General features: G+C 38.3%; 2 protein-coding genes across 4 annotated transcripts in view; both read right to left on the minus strand.

Annotated features, from left to right (window-relative positions):
* HTT (huntingtin) overlaps positions 1 to 11,614 on the minus strand; it is a 92,416-nt gene extending 80,802 nt beyond the window's left edge. For both annotated transcript variants that reach the window (XM_068943484.1, XM_068943483.1), the window contains exons 1-3: positions 11,386 to 11,614; positions 1,999 to 2,082; positions 1,419 to 1,539 (exon numbers count right to left, since the gene is read on the minus strand). In XM_068943484.1, coding sequence (XP_068799585.1) covers positions 1,419 to 1,539; positions 1,999 to 2,082; positions 11,386 to 11,486 — 306 coding nt within the window. In that variant the 5' untranslated portion in view covers positions 11,487 to 11,614. The remainder of the gene's footprint in view (positions 1 to 1,418; positions 1,540 to 1,998; positions 2,083 to 11,385) is intronic.
* Positions 11,615 to 18,387: 6,773 nt separating this feature from the next.
* Positions 18,388 to 27,218, minus strand: part of GRK4 (G protein-coupled receptor kinase 4) — a 38,037-nt gene continuing 29,206 nt past the window's right edge. The window contains exons 10-16 of one of the 2 annotated variants that reach the window (XR_011141117.1): positions 26,128 to 26,165; positions 23,828 to 23,917; positions 23,063 to 23,271; positions 22,041 to 22,186; positions 21,335 to 21,472; positions 20,181 to 20,303; positions 18,388 to 18,607 (exon numbers count right to left, since the gene is read on the minus strand). Coding sequence is in view for 1 of the 2 variants with exons in the window: in XM_068943515.1 (XP_068799616.1) it covers positions 18,554 to 18,607; positions 20,181 to 20,303; positions 21,335 to 21,472; positions 22,049 to 22,186; positions 23,063 to 23,271; positions 23,828 to 23,917; positions 26,128 to 26,165 (790 nt within the window). In the remaining variant the exon portion in view is untranslated. The remainder of the gene's footprint in view (positions 18,608 to 20,180; positions 20,304 to 21,334; positions 21,473 to 22,040; positions 22,187 to 23,062; positions 23,272 to 23,827; positions 23,918 to 26,127; positions 26,166 to 27,218) is intronic. The other variant, XM_068943515.1, reaches the window with a different exon arrangement.

The raw sequence follows: 27,218 nt of genomic DNA on the forward strand, positions 1-27,218 counted from the left end.
AGCTTCAGAAACAATTTAACATAACACCTCGCCTACAAACATCTGAGGACATACTTTTATTTAAAAGGAGGTGGGGGGGGGTGGAATTGTATCACCAGAGCTATTTAAACTTTGAGTCAGTTACACTGTCTACGAAGCTCTGACAGGTAAGAGGAGCGATATTTAAAGATGACCTACAGAGGTTTATCTGAATGTATTTGCTGCTTCAGTTTATAGCCTTGTTCACACAAAAGTGTTAGTGCTTTAATTCCACTAACCAGCATAATCTCCAGACAGACAGTTATACAAGCAAAGCTTATTTCCATATTCTTATATCTAAAGAGAAAAAACATAAAGCATCTTTCTAGCAACAGAATTAGTCCAGTTCAGCTTTTTTTAATACCTCAGATATTTTAGAAGGGGAAAGAGCTTAATGCTGACTAATATGCAAGTTGAGGGCCTGACCCTCCTGTTCCATTTGTCACAAGCATGGGACTTGCATGATCAAAAATAAAACTGTACATCTTTTTGTTTCAGCATTTACACATCAGGCAGTGTCTTGGTTAAAGACTAAATTGCTTCCACACAGCATAAAACAGAAACAGAGTACAGATTATAATTAGCTTAGATTACAGTCAATGACTAATATATCGATGTGGCTGGACTATCATAACCACAATTTCACAGTTGTGACCAAATGGCGACTGAAAGAAGGCTGTCATTTAAAATCCTCTTAATCTTTAAAACAAAATAAACTATCGTATCAAGATCTGAAAAAAAGTTAAAGCTCCTCAGCTTACATAGAAACGTGCCAGAAGGCAACAACAATAAATAAATAGATTAGTGGCCTAATTAACTTTGTAGTATTATGTAACTGAGGTTTTTAGGTAATCAAAGTGGTTAACTTCACATCAAGCCTACAGAGGAGTTTGGTGGAAAGAAGGAAAATCTAAGTAAGTTAGTATTCCTTAAGTCTGTTTCAGGACATCGTGAAAAACAAATGAACAGTTACATAATGGTGTACACATTTCACAGAGCGCTAAACTCCTACAAATGGAAAAATATTTAAATCAGAATGAATAAAAACAAAGTAGGGGAACAGAGTAAAACCAAAAAATATTGTCACTTCCCATTCCCTTCCATTAGGGGATAACACTACATAATTAGCAACGCTTCACCACAAAGTTAGTAAATGACTAAAGAAAAAATAGACCAGAAGTACAGAAAAGAAGTTAAAATATCTTGATCTGACTAAATTAGTAAAAGTGTCTCCTTAGAAGACATACAGAATTCCGTGAAAAAGCTTATTTGACCTCTCACCCACATTAAGAGAAATTATTAAGAAAGAAAAGCAATGAAAAGAACATCAGCTTGACTTTATACAGGACGCCGCATCCAGAAGAGGTCAAACCTGGTAATGCAATACATAAAGTTCTTACTTTAATAACTTTATTAAGGCATTCATCAGCAACCATCCGGACATCAGATTCTGCATCCTCGCTGCAGAGGAGGAAGAGTTCCATAGCAATCCCCAGCAGTTTCTGAAATTCTGGAGAATTTCTAAAGAAGCAAGCATTAGAATATTAGAGCGCGCACTATGAAAAGTGAACATCAGTGCTAGGGGGAGGAAGGGTTCATAATCCAATCACACATACACTGTACAAAATTATAACAAAGAAGAAAAGGTTCAGTGGATAAGGCACTACAGCAGGAGTGGGGAGATCTAAACCTTTTGCCCTCTCCAATTACCCTACATAACCTGGCAAGCTATTTGACCTCTGGGTCTCAGTTTCACTGAGGTAGAAGGGCAATGCCTACTCTATCAATGCTTAAAGAAAATTACTTCCTAGATTTGAGCTGATTTAAAAGAAAAAAAAAAACACACACTTTTAAATTTGAGTTTTCAGCACAAGCTTACCAATTTAAAAATTAGCAATTATCAGGAAGCCTCCAAATAGCTAATACCCCAAAACAACTATTCATATTAACACAATGAGTTGCAGACAAACATCGTCTTACCTTAGAGACTGAGCAACTATGTTTTCACATATTGTCAGGCAGTGATTCACTCGATCTTTCTTGGTAGTTGAAAGTTCTTTCTTTCTGAAAGAAGAACACAGTGCTATCTGAGATAAGATTCAAAAGCGAGTGGTAACTATTTAAGTATACTTACCAGAGTAGTGTCTAACGATTGTACAACTTCCAGCTATTATATAAACAACTGTGTATCAACTATCCCTAGACCCAGGATCTCATATACTAGAACTGCTAAGAGCATGCACATCAGAGCAGACAGGCACAAAAACAAAGGGAAGGGTATAGACCTAGAAAAAGGATGAACAAGAAATGTCATATTAATTCCATAACTTTCACTGGGAAAATATTTGGGAATCAAAACTGAAGAATGAAGAGGAGCAGAGGGAAAGGGAAGAAAGTCTCGAACAGACACAGAGAGAAACTGAAATAAAGACACTGATAAAAAAGGTGTAGAAAGGAAGCAACGGCAACAAGCACTGAAGACTCAAAAATATCACTTTTAAAAGACCTCCCTCACAAATTGCATCACCTTAGCCTTGTTTTGGGTCAATAAGAAAATCAACCATCCTTTATCTGCACTGGAAAGGATGTTGAGGCAATCCTACCATATGTCACATTCCCCCAGATGGTTTTGGGCTTTAAAAAAATAGCAAAGCTCTAGCACAGTCTATGCATGTCAAGAACAATGTCCCTATAGCAACACTTGTATAGTCCAGGCAAGGTCAAGCTTAGCCAGCTTGCGGTGAACAGGGGTAAAAGGGAAGAGAAGAGGATTCCAAAGAGCCAAAGAACGGTTGCAAAGACAGGCTTAAGCATTTTTATTGTTCCAATGGGATTTTAATAGCAGGCCAGTCAGGTATCTACTTGCTTCACCAATGTCAGAACCTTGAACTCTAACTCTGGAGGGAGGGAGAACGAGAGAGAGAGAGAATGGCAGTGAAACAGTTGCTGGAAAAAAAAAAAAAAAAGGTGCAGAACTGCTCTCCTTCAAGCATAAATGCATGTTAGATGGACAGAATGACTTAGAATTTGCTTCTTCCCCCTCAAGAAAATTAACAGTAAAATTACAAATGGGACAATTGTGACTATTAACGTAAGAGAACAACAAGAGACGTTTTCTGCTCAACAGTATAGTAATGCTATTTGCAGTACAGCATGACCAGAGAGCTCTTCTAGTAAGTGCTCCACAAAAAAAGTTTGGTATCGCTGTTCCAAAACTCCGTAAGTCCCTGAAAAGTTTTCAGTTCAAGGTTTGATATAGGAGCAAGGCATTTCACAACAAGCCAAGTGCTATCTGAAGGTCTGAAGTCTATCACCTTGACTTGCATGTACTTTTCATTAATGCTAACTGAACGAGATGACCACTGTCCCCAGATTTTCTCATCAGTTTAGCATCAGCAACACAAAACAAACTGAACGACAGACTATCACAAACATCTAAGACACCACAAGAATGAAAGTCAAGACATTCATGACGTCATTTAGGTTACAAATTTAGTGAGTACATCTCCAGAATCTCTCTCATAGCGGACAAGTCTTCCAGAATTTACTGTCAGTACCTTACCCATTTTTTTCTGACATTAAAAGTTTTGTCTGATCACACTGAACAGAAGCCTGTGCCCTTGCATTCTTGTAACTGTATGGGACAGTGTAGATGAAATGGAGCTCCCTCTCCCACTTTCTTTTAAGGGCACCTTCTCACAACCCTATTCTAATACTGATGTCCAGGACATTTCCTGCTGAATGGTTACCTCTGCTGAACACCTATCAAGAGGGTGACAAAATATTCCCAAGTAGGTCTCTACAATGCTGAAAATGAAAAACTTGAGAACTGGGGGGAGGCAGCACACACAGTATGTTCCTCCCAAGAGGCAAAATGTTGTCCAGAATAATACCGATAGCAGCATCCACAATTCTAACCCCAGTCTAAACAAATGCAGGAAAGGACACAATTTTTCCCAGAATGCAAGGATTTTCTCACCCCTGAACATGCAAAGGGCACTATGATTGGACAGAGGGGTGTAACATAACAATATGGGCCATAAAGCCCTTTTCTCAAAGACCCTTCAACACAGAACACTCCTTAAAGAGCCCCTTATGGTAGCTGACATAGGGGTTCTTCACTCAAGGCTACTGAGTGGTAATTTCATGCTATTAAACGGCAAAGCTACAATGGGTTGAGAGTAATCAAAAAGTTCCAGGAAAGCAGCTTCTGAACTATGTGGTCATGACTCAAGGCGGCGCTGCAAGCCTCACAAAAACATCTGGACTGTGATTTGGGCTCATGAGCCTAACTGAGGTGCTGAATACAACCACAGAGGTTTGGGAATCAGTCTTCAGTCTGGTCCAACACCACCAATGACACATCAGCAGATGCATTTTCTTAACCCCTTAGCTAAAGAATAATATTAAAAATGCAGCAGCCCAGATCACTGACACTCCATAGGACTTGAAGTGGCCCTTTTGACTAACAGCTAAAGGAACACTTGTCCAGAAGACCCACAAAGAGAAAGAAGCTTTATGGATAAGAATGCATTTTTAAAAGAAGTCAGGTATATAGGAAAAGAAATTAAAAAAAAAATCTAATTTCTAGTTTATAAAAAGTCAGCTGTCAAAAAAACCACAAGTCCCATTCATGGCTTTAGGCAAGCCAAAATACAGCACAAGATGCTACCGCTGAAATAAGCGGATCAAAACAAGAAATTTAATTTACAGTGGCCTCAAATGATGGCCATGCTCTTCTTCAAGATGCATTCTCAACCTGACTGAACCAGCATGTTCAAGCCCTTCCTGCTTATTATCACATTTTCTATGAAAATGAATATGAGGAATGGCCTGATGCTTCAAAAATTTAATAAAATGCTAACAAGCTAGCAAACTTACAGTGAAGTTTGCATAATACAGCATTTAGACATTTCCTTTGGTAACAGAACATAGAATTTTGAATCTATCCCAAGAGACGTCAACTACTACTCAAGCTGTTAAAAAGAAAAAAAATCTTTAAAGCGACCATTCAAAAAGTTACAGTTTAACACTCAGATTCAATTAACAGTATAAAGTCCAGTAAAATTTTTAAGAGGGTAAAAAAAAAACAAAAAAAACCACACCATGCAAGAGATTTCTTCCTCTAGTAGGGCTGTAAATCTAAAAGCATTGCAAAGCACCATATGGAAAGCTTTTAATTTGCAAAACTTTTAATTGTTCACTTTATCATGATATGAACTCCTATAAGCCTTTATACCCTATTCTTCCAAAAAAGGAACTGAAGAAAGTGAATGAGATAGGTTCACAAATACTACAGCTAAATTTTATTTCGTTATACACAGTGTCACCTACTCTCAACTCTGATGAAACAGAATCACTCGAAGGAAAGCAGTTGTTTTAAATAATTAACCAGTAACAATAGCAGAGCTAAACTACACACCCAAAGGTACCTCTGCTGCATCTGTATCGTAACAAAGAGGCCTCACACATACAGAAAGCCCTCTTTTTTGTTCTCAAGTGAAAATTAATCATTTGTATTTTTAACATTTAGTTTGATTTTCTAACAGATCTAAAATAGTCAAAATGTGTTTCAAAATAAGAAATTGGAAAATGAACAAAACAGCCTGGAGTAACATTAACATAGTTAACACAACATTAAGGACCAACAGTAATTAACCAATATACGTTTAAAAATTTTGAAGAACTAAACTGTAAGAATTCTAACAGCTTCAACATATTGCTTTAATAATATTATAGTTTATGAAATAAGTTATTTCTTTTAAGTACCCTTGTCATGTTTCTTCCAATAGATTGGAAGTTAGGGGGGAAGTTAAAAGTGTTCGCTATGAACATTTCATATTTTCTCCCAGGAATTCCCTCATCTCATCCAGAAAACTTTTCCCTTTTAAAGTTTAAATAATAGTCTGGAATAAAAATATTTTTCCATTACACGTAGGACAGCATTTTGTTTACATCCGCTTCAGTGTTCTTCCTTAAAGAGGATCGCTTCTTTGGCCTGTGTTCTCCTTTCTCCTCTGCCCCCAAACACAAAGCATAGAAGGAAAAAATAACGAACATAATTTCTTTTGGCTGATACATGACAAAAATTCTAATTTTAATTGAAAATCACCTTTCATCCTCAAATAATCTGGAAAATCTTGTGAGTATATTTAAATGTCAAATTTCCTTAACTAGAAAGGCATTTAAACACCATTAAACAAGAGTTTAACACTCGATAAACAAAAAGCTGTTGAAGACAAAAGATGAGAAACTCATACCCAAAAATAAGCAACTGGCAGAATATGGGCAACTAACCTGAATTTGGCAAAAACACACGATGACTCTCTCTATTAGCTCTTGGGAAAGCACCACAGAACCTTTAACAGCACTTTCAGATCACCTCTTAAAAAAATTTTCTAAAATATCCAAGTGATTTCGCAACTTAAGGGTCATTGATGTGAACAGGCATCTAAGAAAAAACAATAAATCACTTCAAGTTTTACAAAAATATTACCTTGCAGTGCCCACATCTGTTTCTAGCACCATTTTAAATACATATTCAACCTAATAATAGAATTTATTGATTCCAGGCACATTTGAACTTGCCCAGGAGCTCATTATCTCAGATACAAAACACAATAAAATCGCTGAGACTGCTTTCAGAATAAAGTTCTTTAAAAATAAAACATAGCCCCAAACAAGGCAAGCAGTAGCATGCAGTGCTACTCATACTGGCACAGGTCAATCTCTTATGAAGATTTCTGTAAACAAACAGTTCACCTAACATCAAATTTATGTTTGAAATGAGTAACTCAAGCTTTCTATTTTTTAATGTGAAAACTAAGTAGTAATGCATACAGTGCACAGGTTACTATTTAAACCGAAAGAACAGATACTAGAGGTGAAAACTCACTAACATTCACTATCAATGAAGGGAAAGAAGAAAAAGCATTGAACTGGGTTGGCAGTACTGTCCTTCATCTGCCATTTTCTAAGTCAGCTTCCAAGAAGCCAGCTTTTGAAGGAAAAAGAAAAGGCTGAAGACAAACACCTAGTATGTATCACATGCATGCACAGATTTTCTGTGTCAGTAGAGAGAGGAGGATAACAGAACATAAGTTCTGTCTCAAGATACACAAAATATTGATTTTAAAAAGCGCTATGCAAAACCATTATAAAGTCTTTAGGCAAAAAATCACTGATGACTGTATTGGGGGGGGGGGGGGAAGGGCAGCAGCAACACCGTCACAGGTTTCTTAGAAGAGAGCTGAAATTGCAAGCCATTCATTCCAGTTCCACGGACAACAGAAGGCAGAAGATATTAGAAGCAGCATGTAGCTACAGAAGAGCCTCATCTCACAGGCAGAGCAGTTTAATCTTCTGCTAGCTTCTACATACAATATCTAACCAAAGATTAACAAGCAATATAAGAAAACCAGCAAACCCAGAGAATTTTGCACTTGAAGACCTAGAACAGCTGGTTAACAAGAGCTCCAGCTCACTGATGTTGCTTTTTACAAAGCCTTGGAATTAAGGAATTTTAAAAGGACTGTAAAAGCACTAATGCTGACCCAGCATTAAGAGAAAGAATCAAGCCAAACAGCTTGACATCAGTCCTGAGGAAAGTAATAGGGGAAAAAAAAACCCAAAGATGATGCTATTCATGAAGAACAGAAAACGAAGAACAGATGATGCTATTAATGAAGAACAGCTGGTCAAGAAATAAGTGAAATACAATAAAGCCCCAATATGAGGGACGCTTTTTAAAAAGTGTGTTAGTACATTCAACAACACATAGTCAAATAGACTAGAAGACCATACCCTAGAAATGGTAATTCCAAAAACTGTCTAGGAATCACCACTGACAAGAAACTCAGTGGGAATTATCCATGTTCATCAGGTCCTCAATTAAGCTGGGGAGTAACAAGCAGAAGCAGGAAACTGATGATAACAATATACATAACACTGATAAAACCAGTCTATGACTGCAGCTGCAGTCAATCAAAAAACTCTAGCAAAAACTGGTCAAGTACAGAAAAATAAGTAGTATTTGGAGAGTTCTTTGGTTCTTGCAGAATCTTTTGCTGCAAAACTAATGGCTAGAACCAAGTGTCAAAAAAAAGTCAAATTGGAAACAGAACATTTAGAACAATTACCAGTAATTAACTATTAGATCAATTTAATAAGAGAAAGGTGAATTCTTTACCTTTGGAATAATCAAATCAAAGCTGGATATTCTTCCAGAAGAAACATTAGCAAGTCATTCTACTCAGCTCACTGACAATGAGCTGACAGTAGAAGATAAGATGCGGTCTAACAGTTCATCTGCTCTTCAGTTTCTCTGAATTTTTACATCATATTAATCAAAATGTAAGTTAGTGGGATCTTCGTATTCAAACCCCCCTCAGTTTAAGGGTCTGAAGTTAAAAAAAAAAAAATAGATACGGGAGAAAATAAGGTGCCTCAGCAGAAGTGTGTAGAAGCAAAATAATGACAGAGAGCTCAACCTGTTTTCATAGAAAAGAGCAAGAGGAACTAGAGAGGAGGCCAGAAATTGACTTGTGTCTATAATGCATAAAAGTGTACCACACGTCTTCTGCAGATTAAAACCTCTCAAAATAGAAAAAGCTCTTACCTCCCTGACAAAAGCTTGAATTCAATTACTATTTTAATAATAAAGCTAGGATATTCGTTTTATCAAGACCACAAAAGTCATTTATCTTACAAGAATAAAATGAAAAAAAAAAACTTCAAAACATTGGTGCAAACAATTATGTTTTACTGTACTCCAGTTTCTCTGTGATGTTATAACATTTCATAGCATCAGTCAAAGAGCCCTTAGCAGGACTCATTCACTAACCAGATACAGAATGCTCAGTTTTTACCAGCAATATTTTTCAAAGGTAGTTTTTGCCTATTCTAATAGGAAAGTGTTTTGTGTGGAGGTTTTGTTTGTTTGTTTTTAATCTTGTAGAGGTAATATTATGTTGTTAAAATTTAAGGTAGCTTATTTTGAAATAAGAAAAAGAGTAGAGATCAGCAGCGATCTTACTTTCATGGTAGCCAAAAGACATTGCTACTGCAATAGAGGGTATACATCCCAAGCATCTCTTTCACATGGATTTTCATTGAAATACTCCCTATTTAACAATAGGCTGTCCTCAAGTTTACATTCCCGCAAGCTCTTTCCATCCTCTTCGTGTTTGCATCTTTTTAATTGCAGCTTCTTAAGCACTTGAAAACATAAAATTTCAAGCCTGCACTTCCTAGACATCTTTTTAACTGCAATCCATTTTACTGTTTGAACTTAAAAACAAAAACAACAAAAAAACCTCTGCCCACTTACGTGTACCACATAGCAATACTGTCTAATAAATTCTGTAATAATGAGATTACTCTTCAACTGAAGGAATGTCAGCCTGTCATCTAGTTTAGGCAACAAGGCAACTCCAATCTAACAGACAGCGTTAAATGTCTATTTAACGAAACAATTGAAGAGTAAACTATTAGCACTTTGCCTATGACATTCACCAATTCATTTGTTCTCTCATTATCGACTGAGAGAGTGACACTCCTTTTTACAGCAGTACACGGATAAGAGATAGGAAGTTACCATACAGAACAACAAAAGATTTAAGTGCGACTTATACACAACCACAATTAAGACAATCATTTCTCCCAGGAAGGTAAGGAAAACGCATTGTCATTTTTCCTTTCAAGTCCATTACCACAAAACACAGACAGAAGTGTGAATTACATTCAAGATGTCACCTGGTATTTAACCAGAAGTTTGGGAAACTTCTTCAGCAAAGACTGCCACAAGGTCCTTTCACAGGCTTTGGTGAGGCTTAGTGCTATTACTGAATTTGTATAGTTCCTGGAGGCATGCAACACTATCAGCTTTCTGAAAATATGCAGTCTATTTTTAAACACAAAGCATAGTCAGCAAGAACAATTACAAACCTTGGTTTTTAATGGTTTGAGTATACCAGGCCTAAATTCAGAACCTCAAACCAGAAGCATTACATCCCCTCACTGAGCATCACATCCCCTCACTGAGCATCACAAATAATTAACAAGCCTTTCTTTAAGAACATGATCTATCTTACCGATAACTTTTTAGATAGATTTTTTTTCCCCACTCCATATAAGAAAGATTGGAAATAGATGTCCACCTACCATGTCACATGAAGTACTAGCACACACACAAAAAAAAAAAGCACCTCATAGAGCAATAAGTCCCTGCGAAACAGAAAGACATCTAAAAAGAACTGGCTCACAAAGGAGGGATGAGCCAACTTTTTCATCCGTTATGCCCTGAAAGTGTGAAAACGCACTGAGATTGTTTGAGACAACACTCTCCAAACAGTATGAACCATGATAATTTAGTTGGCAAACATATCAGAGTGTACTGTGGGAGCAGGTGGCTAAGAGCCCAGCTCCACTGCTTATCATCGTCTGCCAAAACACTCAAACTGCCAATTTAGAACTTACCTGCTCCTCAGCCCTTCTGCTTCTCCTCTTTCACTGATATCTGGAGCAAAAACAATAATGTGACTCACGTATTTATCTAGTAAAAATCTCAGTGCTTTTTCACCTGTTCAATAAAGTTTATTTTTAGAGAACGCTAATGTAGCGGGCAGCACTCTGGTACTGAACAGCTTCGTGCCTTTGTCCTCCAATAAAGCACTAGGATGGGACACCAGAACATCACACGGATGCAAAAAGATGCCTCTTCAATGTGTTTGCCCCTAATGTTTTCAGAAAGCAAAAGGACATCAGAAACGTTTAAATTAATTCTTCTTGGTAATCACCACAGCAAATCAGTCACAGGACAAGATTTCAAATGAAGTTTGTCATAAATAGACATTCACGTCAACTACCCCAAATGTATTCAGAGCTTAGACTTTAAGTCATGCTCATTTTCTGCTGTTTTTCAACAGTGTGTTAGCTGAAAATAACATTTTGCTTTCTAGAAGCAGCCCATGAAAGCGATACAGCATCGCTCTCTCTCTTGTCCACTGTCCGAACCCCTGTATGGTCAAATGCATTTACCCAGAAAGTTACCGCTACTTTTAAAATTCACAAACAAAAAACTAGCGCCAGGCAGCGCTCCTAGCCACGTCCACAAGTACAGCCTCCCGCAAGGAGAGGAAAGCGCCCCGAGGGTAACTCCTCCGGGGCAGCGCCCGGCTACCAGCTGTCGCTCAGACCGTCAGCAGCTCCCGAGCGGCAGCAGCCCAGGGAGGAGGAGAAGGAGGTTGGGGAAGACATAAGATAAGACTTCTCCTTCCCCAGGGGAGAATGTCACCGAAATGTTTCAGGAGCCTGCGGGGCGCGGGTAAGAGAAGGGGAAGGGAGCCCTCCCCGTGCCCGGTCACTCACGGTCTCTGGAGCGGCTCCTCGGGGATAGCAGCCGGCCCTTGCTGCTGCTGGAAGGAGCGCAGCGACTCGAAGGCTTTCATCAGCTTCTCCATGGTGGCCATGTCCAGTCCGCTCCGCTCCGCCCGCGCCGGTCGCGGCACCGGCCCGACGCGCCTCTCCGCCCTCTCGCAGGCGCCCGCCTTCCTCCTCGCGGGCCCGGCTCTGCCCCGCCTTCCCCCGCGGCTCGCCCGGCGCGCTCAAGCCAGCCGAGGCGCCGCCGCCGCAGGCCGCGCCGGTGGCGGTCGCTGCGCCGAGCCGCCCGTCACGGCCGCAATGAATGAGGGAGACGCCGCAGGGGGCCGCGAGCACTCCCCTGCTGCCCCGCCGCCATCTTCAATCCGTCCCGTCATCCCCCACGCCGCTGCCCCGCCCCCTCCCTGCGCTGCTCCGCCCGCTCCGCGGCCCGGTTCCAACCACGGGCAACGCCGCGCCCAGCGCGCATGCGCAACCTCCCCCCTCCCAGCCGAGCCCTGAGTCACGTGCACACCCCTAACGTAGGTACATGCACACCCAGGCACGCGGGCGAGCTGAGGGGCGGGGCAACAGGGAGAGCGACAACCTCGCTGACCAATCAAAAAGAAGATAACTCCGCCGCTTCCCAAAGGTCACAGCAGAGCGGCTGAGGCAGACGCCAGCAAGTGGCGCGGACCAACGGCGATCACGCGCCCCCGCCGGCCCCGCCCCTCGTCGAGCGCGGCCGGCGCCGCGCCCCCTGCTGGGGGAGGGGCGGCTGCCCCCGCGCTGAGGTACCGGCCCCCGCCCCGCTGCAAGTGGGCGCATGGCGGCTGTGCCCCTTACCCCTCCGGCAAGCCTGCCCAACGGTAGCAGCTTTTCCGTTTTTATTTTAGCCTGCTCCGGGCCTGAGGTGTCTGTGGAGAAGAGGAAACGGTTACGGGAGCAAGATATTTAATCCTTACCAACCTACGGCTTCCAGCACTCCTCTCAGGCTTCCTGCTTTGCCCCTTCTGAGGACGTTTTGATACATTTTATACGCACTGAAGTGGTGAGAGAGCCGCTCCTGTTCTGAAGTTAAAACAACGTGCCTGCAAAGGGGGAAAAAAATAAATCGCAAAAAAAAAAAAAAAACCCGCGGTGTTCCCTATGTCCATCTCTGTGATGGAGCAGAATTTGAACTTCGGCCCACGGGCACAAGTTTCCTACCCCTATACAACTCATATTCTAGCCTTGATGTAAACGCTGGAAAAGCCATAAACAGCCTTACAGAGAACAAGTGATATGGTTGTTGCCAATTAGTCCATAAAACATTTCTCTGACACTTCTATTAGTGTGTTAATAAGATTGACTTTGAGGAACGTTTCAAAGGGTATCTCTACAGTACTGAAAGCAATCTGAACTATAACAAAGCCCCAATTTCATTATAAATGTGTGACAAAACATATGTACGCTTTCAAATTGAGAACTTTTAAACTTGCAGAGTTTTCTCCAGAACATATGGATGATCATTAATTTTTTATTCAGCAAACGATACATGAAAAAAAAAAAAAAGACGAGTGGAAGGCTGCATTCACTACCCCATAATTGCATGTACCACTCCAAACTTTGAAATAAGTTTAAGCATGTTTAAAAAGAGCATAAGCTCTTATCAAAGACTGAACAAGCCACCTATGAAGTCAGGCTTTGCACAATTGCTTTGAAGCTTTAGATTAAAACATGCACCAGTCCCCTAAGGGCTGCTGACTCACGGGCAGATATGCTAAGGCAACACACGCCTCTAAAGCAGCACTACTCTTTGCTCTTGTCTTCCCAGACTGTCTTGGCGTTTGTTACACACGAGTTGGGATAACTGGAAGAAAAGCACCCAGGGATATCTTGGCTTGGGCTTTTTCTTTGGCAAGTGTGATAGTAATAGGTTCTCCCAATTCAAATTGACAGATACAGGCAAAAACATGGATCACGTCACTGGTCACAAAACAGATGGGGCTAAAAAAATAAAGGCACGTAAAACTGGCAAGGGGCAGAAACAAGCAAGCTGGGTTAGAGAGCGGCAAGTTTTGTAAGCCATCATTACCATGAAGAAAAAAAAAAAAAAAAAATCACATTCTCAATGGAGTAACAACCAACACACAAAGTGTTAACTTAGTAAATGATGATAAACCTGTCTCCACCTCCAGAAGGAAAACAGAAGAAACAACGCTTTTACCCTACCTAAAAGGAAGACCATCTAGGTCACGAATGTGGAAAGGCTTCCCAAGCATAGGCTTGCGAAATACTTTTAACTACTGAAGGCTACTTCTTCAGCGCGTTCAAGAACAGGTTAGACGAGCACGTCAAGAATATTTTTGGCCTCATCTCAGTACAAATGCTTCTCCTAAAGTCAGTCTTGACTCTGCATTTCTACATTTCTGTTGCTCCACAAACACAAGCAGGTACTTGGCACTACTAGGATAAATCGTCCAATAGACTTCATGAGACTATACAACTCATGTAGTTGGAACATATGCTCAGGTATTTTGCTATATGCCATAGCAGAGTTATACTACCATTAAAGTCACTTAAACACATGCTGTTTTGTATAGCAATTGAGTGCTTATTTCTTCAATTCAAAAGTTACAAAATCACAGGGAAAGCCATTGCATAAAAACAACAAGGTTTCGAAAATTTAGATATACAAGCAGCTTATTGTTGAAAAGCATTCAAAAAAAAGTCTGACTAGTGACTCGCCATAAATTCTCTCAAGGAGCGATGTCTAGGTTCTTTCCTTTCATTATGGACAATTCAGTATCTGCAAGACTAATCACAAGCACAGCTACTCCTGATCAGTCTTGCACTCACATTCATAACGTTAGCACAATAAATATATTAACAAAAATAGACAATCACCATAATTCTCCATTTCCACACCAATATGTATGCAAAAACTAGAAATCGGACTAATAATTCAGGTATCAACTGAGCAAATACAACAGAGCTAGGGTACTCTCTGCTGGATCTGACAGTCTTACATTGGTAAAGAAATTACAACATATAATACACATTTTCTATTTCAACAAATTGTGAGTTAAAAAAATATATATACATATATATAATTTTTCCATTATCTACCTCAGTTGCCAAGAGAGACATGGTGAATAAATCACATTAGACAATAATACATGTGATTTAGACATGCGGCAGTGTTTTGCTTTTATTTCGGAACAACAAACGCTAGAACCTCCAGGAAAACAGCTCATACAAGAACAATTCAGTGGTTTGGAAATACTGGAACCAACGTATCACATTTAGCCATCAAAATAGTTATACTTGGAAAGAACTCTGGTGTTCTGGACACATGTAGAACATGTGAGAAATTACCTGTGTCACATGCAAAACTTAAATTAAGTTACACCATATGGACAATTACAAAAAAAAAAAAAAAACACACATACATACATACAGAAGAGACATCATTACCACCAAACACAGGTCATTCAAAAAACAAAAACCTAGAAAACCACCAAAAAGCACATAAATTTATCTTGAAGATGTTCTCCATTAAAGTTTTAAATTAATTCCAACTTGTGAGTACTTAGAGAGAAGTATTTTCTGGAAGTCAACATGAGAATAGAGGTGATAAATTATTATAATACTAAATTGTAAACAATAGTGAAATACTACTACTTCTGTTGACTTATTTTCAGTAACTTGTAAACAATATTTTGGAATTTATAAACGACAGTGAGAAATACCTTCCATCTATATTATTTGAAAAATAATTGAAGAGTATTCTAAAAATTCATTTTTGCCTTCAGATCTATTGTTTTAAAAACGATTTTAAAAAGATATAGCATTTTTTATTAAAGATTAAGGTTTGACAATAGCTATCTCCTTGTTTCTGAGATACCACAGGTTTTCCTATTTCTATTGTACAGTAATTATTTTTAAGTGCTCTTTTTTTTTTTTTTTTTTTAAATAGGGGCTGTTTTGATGTTGTTATAATACAAAAACATGATGCCATCTTTATTATGAACACTACCTCTGCAAAACTTACGTTTTTATAGAAAGAAAGCAACCCTGAGGCATGAAGATTTAATTCTATTGGTCAGTCACAACATTCAAAAATAAACTGATACTGTTATATTGTTTCACAGTTTCTGAATTTTGAGCTAAATATATATATTCATGAGGTATGAATAAGCAAACGCTAAGACTTACACACAAAAATACTTGGAAACAAACCACAGACAAGAATGATCGATCTCATACAAGTAACTCCATAGGAATTCCATAAATTTTACCCTATTTTGTACCAGGAGAACAAAGCAGTCAGGCTGTTGGATTGTCACATTGCTTTGCAGATTTAATGTATTTATTCCCTGTCCATGTACTAGAGTTAGTAAATTGCACAAGGAGTTAGGTCATACTCACTGCATGGAGACAAAAGGGACAAATTTAAAGTGGAAAAATGCCAGCTGAAACCTACTTGGAAAAAAAAAAAAAAACCACACACAGGATTTAGGTCCTAATCCTGCAAATATATAGTTACTCAAAAAAAAAGTCCAGAACATTAGGAACAACTTGAGGACTGAACCTAAATAAAGCTTCATTAAAAAGCAAAACAACTTTTGTGCATGGTCCAAATTTCTTGTTAAAAGAAGCAGAGGAAAAAGTAATTTAAGGAGCAACCTCTTAGGAGCAACTGCCCTTTTCTCATCATCTAGTCCATTTTCTTCACATGACCTGGAGACACAGTGTTAAACTTCAACACTCCAAAATGGGAGCGGGAGGGTAGGGGTGTGTGTTAATTTGATCTTTTTTGTTAAAATCCCTCCTCCCTCCAATATGGAAAGAACATTTTGAAAAATATGGTAAATGTAAATTCAGATTTCCTTTACTTGTCAATAATTCCTATACTTTCTTCATAAAAATTACTCAGCTTGTGCCCATGGTATTCTTCAATTTCAAGTTGCTCTAAGCAGGCATTAAAGCCAGGCTGCCAGGTCATATGCCTAGTGTTAATACTATCACCTTTGTCTCAGCACAGAAAACTTAAGGCCTTACAAAATTACATCACTTAATCAGAAAAACATGATGGCTTTTCCAAACAGTAAGTATTTAAAAAACACTTCTGCTCCTTTTCTATGCCCCATTCCAACCTATTTAGAGTCCTTCTATTATCGTGCTACATAATCAAGATGATCAGGTCAGACCATACCAGTCCATGGTCTCACACATAATGGTTCTAGCTGACACCCCTACTTCAGATACTTCTCTATCGAGTCTCTCCTCACTTGACTCTATAAGCCACTAATTTATTCAAACCCTCCTCCTTCCTATTTCTCCCTTTGTATTTTCTACAATAGTCAGTTTCCTGTCCTCTGTGCTGCCTTCAACATCAAGAAGAATGTACTGAAAGCATAAGAAAACTTCCTCATCCCTGTGGCACAGTAGCCAAAAGAAGCAATTTCAGACAGGCACTAGCAATTCTGTAAACTTGCCTTTTTTCCAATTTTTTTCAAATTCCAGCCCTTTAAAACACTAGAGACAAAATACTGTGAATTAACATCAGACAATAAGCTCGACTATCAATTGCATCTTGTGAGCTTCTCAGAAGTAGCTTAAGTTTCTCCCAACGGGTCTGTGGATCACAAGCAGAAAGCTACTAGGTAGAGGAATATTCAGTTGCTCTGTGCGTATAATACAAATGCGGTCCTGTTGGTGCCCTGGAGATGTGCAAGGGGGGGTGGGGGGGAAAAGCAAGCATGCTCAGTGAAGACAATCCTCAGAATATAGAGCAGAACCTAACATGAAATTATTGTCTCCAACTCCAGGAACATGCTACTGTATTTCTAAAGTCCCTAATCTAAAATTTTAAAACAAAAGAGGCTCTTAATGGAGCAGTGGCAGATATTTCTAACATCAATGAAAAGTGTTCCCTACATTTTTATTCTCATAGACGGCTAAATAGTTTTACCTGAAGTTTTATAAAATAAAAAGGAGGAAACATTTGGCATGCTTTGAGCTCAGAAGACTGGAAATCTGACAAGCTTCCAAGCATCTGGAAACAGTCTTTTACCAATGAATATCACGTAATCTTAAATAAAACCATCAGTATCAGCTCCACATCTGCATTAAACAACCATTAAAAGCAGGCTAACGTTTAATTTTTTAAAGACTATAAGGAAAGATTATTTACATAATTAATTTGATGCCCAACACTACTTTGTCCTTCCCTCCATGGCAGGGATCACTAACATTAGATATTGCAACATAATAAGGAGAGAGGCAGGTAGTCAATAGTAAGATGAGAACATGCTTTCTGGTTTTAACCCATTATAAAACTGTAACATCCTACAGCAAAAAGTTGTAAACAGCTTTGTTTACAGAAAAAAATAAAAACAAATCCTCGCAGGTAAAACAAATCCTTTTAGCAAAAGCAAAGTACTCAAAATATAGTTACTTATAAAACTGGCATAAGTCTACTTGCATGGTCCATACCCAGAAACTGTAGGGAGAAGATGTGTGGATGGGCAGGTAAGAAGAACGGAGCAATACAGTCTGTTACAAGGTTAAGCTAAATGTCCAGAATTCTATATATGAGTAAGTACAGATTCAAGACAGTCTTCAGATATAAACAAAAAAGAACATTTCACAATAATAGGTCATAGCACACAGAATTCCTTTTTTTTTTTCCTCCTCCCTTAACAGTTTGAGAGATGCTGGAGAACAACGCTGCTGTGCCGCCAGATAACAGCAGAATTATGAAATCCATCAGTATAGCTATTCTGCTGTTAAGAACACTGCAAATAAAGATCCTAGCAAACAAGAAACAGTGCTTGTGAAGCGTCTTACTAGGAGCATGCAAAGTCATGTTACATTTATGCCACAATTATCATCTCTGTGCTTTAAAATCCTTTTAAGTATTTCTAGGTTCATTCCACTGGGGGAAGAAAAACCAAAAACAAACAAACAAAAACCCAAGATACAAATACATACAGAAACACACATTCACTCAAATGGCACTCATTGCTTTTTGTACAGTTAACTTTTAGTGAAAATATACATCTTAAAACAAATGAAGTACAAATGTACAAAAATCCTTGAACTCATAAAAAATATATATAATACACTTTGCTACAGAGATATAAAACATTCAAAGTTCGCTCATCCTTTCTGATGATAGTAAAATGATTTAAAGCCTGGAGGACTCCTGTTCATCATCACTGCAGTCAGATTTAAAGCAGACCTGCAAGAGAAGACAAAGTAACAATTTAGCTGCAGAACTGGCACTTTTATTGGTCTAGGTGTTTTGTGCAACAGGGAAGGATTTGGGGTTTTGGCTCTTTTTCCAGCACTTTTTGCTCCATACTAACTAAATGCTTGAGGAATATCAAAGGAAACCACAACTCAGACCCAAACCTCAAGTCCTTAATACTCCATTTAACCTTAGGTTCTTACCTTCTCTTAACGATTTCACAGGCAATTAACTGCAATATTAATACTTCCAAATCAACTGAGGGCTCTCCCAGTTTTAAAGGGCTCTTTCTCAATATAAAAAAAAACTATCTCAGGATAGCATAAGTCTAAACCCTGATGATTCAGCTCGATGAGACCACAGTAAGACACAAGTTTTACCTGTAGCTACGTGACATTATTAGTACATTTACCAATTCCATGACTATAAATGGGAAAAAATGAATTCAGAAAGGTGAACTAAGAATGGCAGTATTGTTATATATTCCATTAGCAACATACCATTTTACAGGGAGGAATTACCAGCTGATAACAAAAATTACCATCATGCAATTTTAATACATGGCCCTGATGTGACTACTTAAGGATATGCTCCTAGCAATTTTAAATAATTACATTTGTACTTGTAAGCAAAAGTAATTTCTACAGAAGTGTTCTTTACTGGAATATACTCGTGCTCCTCAAAATAATTTCGCTAAGTGCAGGCATACTGAGCAAGCAGAATAGCGTATGACATCTTCAATTGGAAAAGAAAAAAACCCTAACAAATAGCCTATTTCTCATTATCTATAAGCATGTACAGTACCTTTCACATCTTTTAGATAGCAAAAAATTTTCAGATTCAACTCTTTACACCTCTAAATGTATTTCTTGTATTTCTGAATAAACAAGCTATGCATGTACGAAAAGGCTGTGCGTTATCAGAAACTATGTAAACATCCAGTATGTTGCTGCATAGCGATGGCATTGAACTTCCTAACATATTCTAACATTTGTTTCGTAATACTTCACACTTACTCATTTAGGGGATATCATTGCTTAGTTCATACACTGCAATGATGCACTGGCAGCCCAGCTTTCAATCAGAGCAAGCACGATGAGTTGTGCTGTCCAGTTTGTTAGTTAGTCTCAGTCAAGTTTTCACAGAGAGAACTTAATTAACTTTGAATTCACCTCCCCAGAAGCTTCATAAAAGCCAGCATATAGGTAAGGATCAAGAACCAAACTAATTACCTTCAGGGAGGGAAGATCTACAGCTCAGCTGTTAACAGCTAACTTGCCCTCAGATAACAGCCAGCCAACACAAAAGGAAGACAGAATGCTGAGGAAGGAAAAAGTGGCTAGGGGAACGCGCAGATGGGCTACAGACTCCTGGTATGATAGGAATTGCCACAGTTTCTGAAAGGGGGCGTAAGACAAAGCCATAGTAAACCAGATTTCATTAGTTTCAGTATTCAGAGAACAAAGTTTTTCCTGTCATAAAACAATTTTTAAAAATGTTAAAATTGTTTGGCTATTAAGGTTCTATTGGTAATTTTCTTATGAAAGAAAAGAAATACCCTTACCTCTCCACTAAAAAGTCTGTGAAAGAAGCCTCTCTTTGGTTTAGGAGACCTCTCCCTGTCTGGTGACACAGTACCATCAGTCTCATACGCATTGATATCTTCAAAGCATCCTGTTTCAATCATCTTTAAAAAGATATTAAATATAAATGAAACATCCATACAAGCCTCTCAGACATGTTCCATTTATCATCCATTTACTCTGGCTGGGTACTCTTAACAAATTACAAACGTATCAGTTACACCTTTATGTTTCCCAAACTACACCACTCAGACCTACATGGAGGAAGGCACAAAGTCTGCACTAAACCTTCTTGTGCACCCAGAGAATTTATGAGCAGCACTATCACGAAAGCAAGCACTAAGATGGCCCCTCACTTTGGTAAAGCATTTCTACAGCTCATGAGGCAATAAGCAGAAGTTTTTAGAACCAGAAGTGAATTTACTCTGTGCCTTGTTAAATATTAGATCTTCCTCTCTTCTATTCTGCTCATTTCAAAATACTCTAGTCTAATAAATATGAACGTGGCTATTTATGACCTGGACTGAACTTTATTAATAAACATGACATCGAGTAAGAGGAATGATTATCTGTGCAGAATCCCAGACTGCTTATTCATTGGTCAGTTGACAAAGCCCTCAGGCAGTGTTCGACTTAACTGATGTTGAATAGAAATAGTTTGGAAACCTTAGAAAAAGGTGAATCTTCAGGCCTGTATTATGTCACTTGGATACTCTATCGGTACACAGGCACGACACATTGAAGCAGCAGCTACCACTGAGCCGATTTGTTTTTGTATAGTTTGAACAGTACTCTATCCCCCTCCTATGAACAACAATACTCAATATCATGATACAAGAATATGGAAAATGCGGTCATACTGATGCTGATGCAGTTCTGTCCGCTGTATCTATGATGACAAGATGCCACATTCCATTTTATGTAAATCAGGATAGTCCTTCCATTTTCTGCAAGTTGTTAATATTCTGGGGAATTCTTTCCCCTCCACCCCCCCCCCCCAAAGTCCCTTGGCAAAGAAATCTAAAGCAGAAACTTCTTCACATATCTCATGGAGAAAGTTGAAAACACTGCAATTCTTTCCCTCATTAACTCTTACTGTTGTGCAAAAAAGAATAATCTTTGAAATATACAGTACCTCATTTTGCCAAGGGATTGAGACACAACCCGTAACAAACTTGGAATAGAAGTCATCATCTGTAGTATCCAGGTTCACTCCTTTTACTGTTGAAAACTGTTCTATGTCCAGGACATCTTTACAATATACCGCACGCGGCTGCAGTACAATACAAGATGGCTGCATTAAGGTCCCTTCATGCCCTCCCCTCCTCCAGATGAGAACAGGGGCGAGATTTCTGCAATTTTATATTCTACATTGCTGATCACCAAATTACACTATAGCACACAATAGGAATGCAAAAGCTTAAAGTATCTTATCGTAAGGCACCCAAGAATTTAAATCCATCCTGCAAATACAGAAAGAGCATGTAACTTATTCTCCAGACTTCTTAGTGGTTGTCAAAATTCATTTGTCCTTTGCCATCTCCATCCACAGCATTTGCTCAGCACCTGAGCTAGGGAAGTAGGGTTCTAAGGGCTAAGAAATGAGCTACAAAGCCCCATAGAGCAGCACCACTACTGTAAACTGTTTTCCGATCTTCTCAGCAGAACTGATCCAGATTCCAATCTTCTCAAACTGTCACAAAACATCTACTCATCATTAGCTAACATGGCATTTTGCTGCCAGTTTAACTAACTTTTAAGGTTTCTATGGGGTTCATATGATTACTGACATGAATTACGACAGTTCATGCCTTTTTAGATACTAATCAAATCTGTCTCACCTACTTACATCTGGCAAGAACGGAGGTTCTAACATGTTAGCTTCCAGTCTCTTGAAGTTAATATTCTTGAAAATAGGATGTTGTTTTACAATAGTAGCTCCATCTTCAGTGCAACCCAGTCGATCCACTGGATTTTTGGCAAGTAACTGCAAAGATAAGAATAAAAAGTCTGACCCAGAGATATTATCCCACCTAAACAAAAACAAAATAAAACAAACACACCTATATACAGAGTCTTTCAATACAGTTTATTTAGTTACTTGGTCTTCTGTTAGATTATTTTTCTCATGCTATCAAAATGAACCGAAAATCCAAACTTTAACAGCAATTTGGGAACAAAGATTTTTCAGGACCCACACACACAAAAACCCAGTAGCAAAAATACCCAGACACTCCCCCTGGAAAAGCAGACTATTATTTATTCAGGAAGTGAAGATTATACCCAAAGATACACAAAGAAATTTAAATAAATGCCAGACTGAATAGATTTTGCAGTACATTAAACTTTGCTTTCATGAAATAGATTTATGTTTATTTCAATGGGTTTAATCTACATATTTTCCATAAAACAAAAAAATTGGGTAACCTTTCTTTCTGTATAGATGTGTTATCTATAACAAGCCACTGTCTTATACAGACTCTTTAACAAAAGAGAATTAGCATGCTGCTCTGCCATTTCTCCTTATACAGTATCAAAGTTGAGCGTGCTATTGTACTCTGCCTATGACTGTGTGGTACAGGAGTACTGCATGTAAAGCATGCCATTTTTCACATGGATTAAAAAAAAAAAAATGTATACAGCCTTTCTTCAACTTGAAAAAGGTCTGAATTCTCCAACTCTGATAACATAACGGAACAATTAATGGATTCTCACAAACAGACCCAGAGAAAGATTTAAGATCTCTTATTCCGCATCACTCCGGCTTTGAAAAGTTTTCAATAGAAGATGTTAAAATAAAGCAGTTCAGCTCTTAGAAAGGACTAGATATTTAATTTTCAAACCTCTACGTCTCTTCACCCACCATCCTGCAGATGGATTTTGCCTCTTCTGAGAACTTGTCTGAATATGTTTCCTGGTCTTCCTTTACTCTCCGGTCAATCTCATCTCGTTTGACCCTTTCCTTATGCTTCCTGAATGGAGACTGTCCTTCAATCATTTCATAAATCAAGCACCCAAGACCCCACCAATCAGGGCTGAAGGTATACTTTTCATTTTTGAGCACTTCTGGAGCTACAAAACAAACCAACAACAACAACAACAAAATCCCATGAAAATTTATTTTAAATTAGTTAAACATTGAAAGACTCTCAGGTAGTCTTTTGGCACTGTACAAAGATTCTTTGTACCCTGAATAAGTGTTAATTTCTACAGTGAGGACTCTGTGGATATTCAACAGAAGCTATGAGGTTCTTTAGTGCTTCATATCCATATTGTTTACAAATTGAAAATGAAGTTTTTTCCAAAGCATCAGGAAAAATCCAAGTGTCAGCATCATAAGAAATAGGCTGCTTATCTATTACTCTAAATTTCCTTCAGCCTCAACAGAAATTAGGTGCTTTCTTGAATTTTTACCTAAAGTTAATATTCCCAAAGTTAAGTTTGAATCTAATCAGAAGGCTGACAATTGACTACTAACATCTACCAGCACATACTGTAACTTCTCTTCACACAAAACGTCTAACAACTAATCCAGATCCAATATAGTTCTTTGGACAAGTCATTCATATAGTCAACAGAAGTTTAACCAAACTTGCTGGTAAAACACAGCTAAAGATATTTTACATACCCATGTAACCAACAGTCCCAACCCGCCCTCGGACTGTTTCTCCTTCTGGAATCTGCACAGCTAATCCAAGATCTGAAATTCTGATATGTCCTGTTTATGTTAAAACAAATCATAGATAGTCAGCAAATAATAAAGAAGCGTCTCTTACAAAACAATTAATTTCTTTAGTACACCTCAAAAAACCCCAACACAGGAAAACATTCAGACACCACGTAACACTAAATTTCTTTAGCTTAACTAGAGAGAAATGATTTATCAATGTTCCTCTTACCTCCGCCTTCCCCCCGCTTTTTTTTTTTTTTAAAAAAGAGGGAAAGGAAAACAGGCACAGACCTGCTAACCGATTTCCTGAAGGTCACAGAGAAAGATTCACTGTCAAGTATTCTCACAGCCTATGCCAAAGCTAGGAATACTCTATGTTGAATAGGAATTAGGACTACTCATTTTGAGTCTACCTCTCCTATTATGCATGGCACTTACTCTAGCTCCTGTAATGCAGGAGCTGTCTGGTGGAAGAGTGACCAGGATTCATCATGAACAATAATGGTGAGATGGCAAAACAGTTCACAGAGGACCATGGCAACAAGAGCTATAGTTTCCCACCAACACTTATATTCCCATGCACAGGTATAGTTCCTTGCTGAACAGAGTCAACACAAAATGATTCAAGGCAAAAATTTTACTTGACATGTTTCTAATGTTAAAATACATATCCTACTTTCTTAATAAAAATATAAAAGGCTAGGCAGAAAAAAAGGAAATTTTCACTTTCCACTGAATTTTAAAAGTCTACCAATCATCTGTAGTAGTCAAATTCAGGGAAAAAAAATGCATACTTTAGAGTAAGGGCTATAAGGACAGGGACAGTGTTGTTCACAGAATCATCATAGATTCACAGAAAAATTCAGGCCGGAAGTGACCTCAGGAGGTCTCTAGTCAAACCTTTTGATCAAGCAAGGTCAGCTATGAGGTTAGCCCAGAGTGTTTAGGACTTTTTCCATTTAGGTCTAGAAAGCCTTCAAGGATGGAGACGGCACAGCCTCCCTGGGTAGCCGATTCAATGCTTGACTATCCTTTGCACATAATTTCTCCATCTTTCAAAAAGCTCTACAGTATCAATGTTGGGTAACAGTAAGTTAATTTCTACTTTACATGTGTTAGACAACCATAGGGCTGGGAGGCAGGGGGAGGAAGAAGAGAAAGACTGGAGAAAGCTAAGTGTCACTTTGTATACTGGTTGAAAATAACTAAATATTCCAGTGCCAAATGCTATTTTAAAAGTGTTTGGATGCTCTTCTGTTCTCCAACATCTGATGAACCCCTCTCAAGTGCAGGATCTGAGCTCCTGAAGCGATTTTCTAATTAGTCCCCTCTGCTCTCTGGAACAAGATCAGAACGTCCCTGGCAGAGAGAAAGCATTCTAGCACAGTCGTGTAAGGCTACCTTTTTCTCCAAAAAGCTGTCAACTTCTGTGAGACGTTACTAGAAAAAAACACTTAAAAGTGCATTTGATGTCTAGCAAAGTTTTAGTTCTTGGAAAGTGACTTGTTCCAAGCATTTTTTTTTTTTTAAAACAATTTGTCATTCACAATATCCTGACTTCAAAAATAATTTTTATTCAACTAAAACACTCAGCAATTACAAGAACAAACTCAGATGAAGCTTAGAAGAAGGTAAATGCTGCACCTGTTCTACAGTGAAGCCAAAAGATTCGGGTACATTTCAGTCGTTTAGGAAAATTAATTTGGCTTTTTGGAAGACAAAAAAAAAAAACACTACAAACATTCCTTCATACTGTTTATACTTCCTTGATTCTCTCCAGCTACATATACATCACTGACCATCAGACCTTCTGTTTTAGTTAAAATGTAAACTACCTTTTCCTCTCTTTGCTGCTTAAAAACTAAGTAGAATTTTGGCATCACAGCTAACAAATTATGCTTCTGTATTCAAGGATGAAAAAAAGAAAAAAAATACAGTCATATAAAAGTTTTGGCCATGTTAAATCAGGGGAGAGGTGGAAGGAGGAGGGAAGTAGCCATTCTAAGGACGGAAACCGGCCCCTCAATACTACTTCTTACCCCCTTCCCAGCCCCTACAAAAGCCCAAAGTTTTCTACTACTTTCTTTAAAAAGCAAGGGCAGTTTTTCCCTTTATGATGTTAGGTACACTAAGATTTTAACATGTGTCAGTCAGATCCCTGGTATTATAGAGAGACTGTTCAATTCCTTTGGTTTCTGGCACAATATTTATTAGATTTTTAATTCCAAATTTGAAAATGAAAATTAAAGTTTACCTACCACAGTCATCAAGGAGTATATTCTCAGGCTTCAAGTCTCTACAAATAAAACAGAATTAAAAAGGTCAATTATCCAGAGACAAAGCTACCAGCCATCAAGTGCAACTAACGCAACTTAGGACTTCTAAATATGGTTCTCATTAAAAAGGGTTTTTTCAGCTTCCATCAATAAATAAAGGGTTGTAAAATTTGCAAAGTCAAGGATCTATAATATACACAGTTTATCCATAAAACTCTTCAGATGTATTTTTCCCAACTCTCCATCCTATTTACATTGCATTTAGGACAGCAATTCATACTTCACAGATAAGAGACTTCCTCTACACAACGTGAAAATCCTGATAGGTATAAGTTGGTGGTTATTCCTAAATTTGCACTAGAAGTGAAAGACCTCTCTCACGAGGTCCGTGCAACTCCACATCAGTCAAACAAGTCCTCACTTGCTGCAGTTTGATGCTGACCCCTTGCAATATGCCATCCAAGGCTACCAGAATATAGCAACAGGAAACATTCCTAAGACTTGTTAAGACTAAGCATATGCTGAAGTGTCATTCATTCAAACTCAGTTCCTGCCTGTAATTAGAACATGCTGCTTTTAAAGCTTATTAAGCAGTGGTCTCCAGTTAGGCTTCTTTGCAATCAACCTTCTGCTAAGAGGTTTTTTCTGCTGTCAGCGAAGTTTCACATGAAACATTCTTTAGCTATTAAAAGCTAGCAAGACTCAGGAAATAGTCAGAGGACAAATCATTCAGTGTTGCAATTCTGGACTTCATAACAATCATCTTATACATTTTTAATTTAAGAACAGATGAAAAAGCACAAATATGTTATGATAGATTCAGATCCACCCCCACCTACTCCCAAAAGCAAAAGTTGGGGAGTCACCGAAGTTGACTGAGAAGCTCTTCAAAGGTCACTTCCAAGATTTACTCTCTATCAGACTTTATTCAGAACATAAATATTTATTTAATTTTATCTGTGACATGCACCACAGTGTGTGGGCTGCAATACAGACTCTTAGATTTTTTCCATGATTAATAGCATGAGGTTGGACATAGACCTAATTTTTATATTTTATATATCTATATATAC

Source organism: Struthio camelus, chromosome 4 (assembly GCF_040807025.1).
Source record: "Struthio camelus isolate bStrCam1 chromosome 4, bStrCam1.hap1, whole genome shotgun sequence".
NCBI classification, from domain to species: Eukaryota; Metazoa; Chordata; class Aves; order Struthioniformes; family Struthionidae; genus Struthio; species Struthio camelus.